This window comes from Microtus ochrogaster, linkage group LG9, assembly GCF_000317375.1.
Source record: "Microtus ochrogaster isolate Prairie Vole_2 linkage group LG9, MicOch1.0, whole genome shotgun sequence".
Classification (NCBI taxonomy): domain Eukaryota; kingdom Metazoa; phylum Chordata; class Mammalia; order Rodentia; family Cricetidae; genus Microtus; species Microtus ochrogaster.
This window is the reverse complement of record NC_022034.1, coordinates 10277088-10278797: the sequence shown is the minus strand read 5'-3', so window position 1 is coordinate 10278797 and position 1710 is coordinate 10277088. Positions and strand designations below refer to the sequence as shown.

General features: G+C 43.9%; 1 protein-coding gene across 1 annotated transcript in view; it reads left to right on the top strand.

Annotated features, from left to right (window-relative positions):
- Nucleotides 1-1710, top strand: part of Acat2 (acetyl-CoA acetyltransferase 2) — a 45491-nt gene that overhangs the window by 11013 nt on the left and 32768 nt on the right. Inside the window, exon 4 of the mRNA XM_013352339.2 lies at nucleotides 368-485. Coding sequence (XP_013207793.2) covers nucleotides 368-485 — 118 coding nt within the window. The remainder of the gene's footprint in view (nucleotides 1-367; nucleotides 486-1710) is intronic.

Here is a 1710-nt window from a genome sequence, read left to right as displayed (position 1 = left end):
GCCACTACCTCCCAGTTTAAACACAACATTTTTTAAAATAGGTACATGATTGGGGTTTTTATGCCATCACCTAAGGTAATACTTGTCTATCTAGGAGGAAAAAGTGGATCATTAGGACTTAAAACCCAGAATAGGCAGGTTTGAGGGAGAAATGGAAACAGGCAAGTTATAGAGGAAGAGATTCCTAAGAGGAGGCAGGTGGGATGGTCTGCTAATGCCAAGAGGTTTCAGGCCCTGACCTGGGGAATCAGGTAGTGGGGAGAAGAGCTTGATGGGTAAATGAAGAGGGAGGAAGTCAGGTCCAGGCCATTCATAAGGAGAGGATAACGACCACCAAGTCTAACCTGTTCTCATGTCCTGTTTCCAGGCCCCTCACTTGGCTCACCTGAGGGCAGGAGTCAAGATGGGTGAGATGTCGCTGGCTGACAGCATCCTCTGTGATGGCCTTACAGATGCGTTTCACAACTATCACATGGGCATCACAGGTAAGGCTGATGTGGCTGCAAACATTGGCTTAGAAAAGGTTTACAAGAGCGTGTGACTTGAGGTTCGTAGTGTAGGCTGTGAGTCTGGTGACCATCATGCTACCCTCCTGTCCAGCATCTGCTTTAGTCAGGAAGCTAAGGCATACAGTAGCTTTCAGGGAGTCCTGGAATATGTATGGTGTTGAATACTCAAGAAGCTTCCCTAGGTGGCCTGTGATCTGCTTTTGACCTGATTCCAGAGAATTTGTTACAGTTGTAGATGTCATTGATCAGCATCGGACTTTAGTGGCTAGACCCTGCACGCAGGCAAGGAGAGAGAGGTCATGCCTTCCAAATGTCTGTGACTCACTCATTCTGTCTTTAATGTTCCCTATAGCGCCTGCTGACAGTATGTCCACATTGTCACTGGCAGAGGGTAGATGACAATACAAAGCAGCCACAAGATGACATAGAGTTTCACCAGATTTTAAGGTCATAAAACCAAGAAAGTGAGACAGTAATAGAAGATTGTTAGGAACCTAAATGGACAGAAAGTGATGTCCTGAAAGGCACATTTTGCTGATGCCATGGCTGAGCTACCAGTGTAATGATGACTATTATCGGAGAGATGGGTCGGTGGCCAGGAGTACTGGCCTTGTTGCAAAGGACCTGAGTTTGGTTCTCAGCATCCACATCATGTGGCTCACAATCATCTGTAACTCCAGTTTCAGGGGATCATATGCCTTCTGGTCTCCACAGGCACTATACATACATGGTGTACATAAGCTAATTCAGCCCAACATACATACACATAAATAAAAATAATAGATTAAAAAAAATTTTTTTAAAGAACTTAGGCAGGCATCGTGGTACACACCTTTAGCCTCAACACTTGAGAGGAAGTGACAGACAGATCTCTATGAGTTTTAGACCAGTCTTCTTAGTACTGTGTGTGCTTTTAGGCCAGCCAGAAATATACCACATTTAGTTCCTGTCTCAAAAACAAAAGACAAAAAAAAAAAAAACCCTTAAAAACATGACTGTTATGTGTAGGTATGAAAGCTCTAGTTTAGGGACTGGAGAGATGATTCAGCAGCTAAAAACACTTAGTGCTCTTGTAGAGGATCCAAGTTCAATTCCTACCTCCCACAAAATGATTTCACGGGATCCAATGCCCTTTTCTGATTTCCAAGGACAGCAAGCATGCATATGGTACATATACATACATGCAAGTAAAACAGTCAAG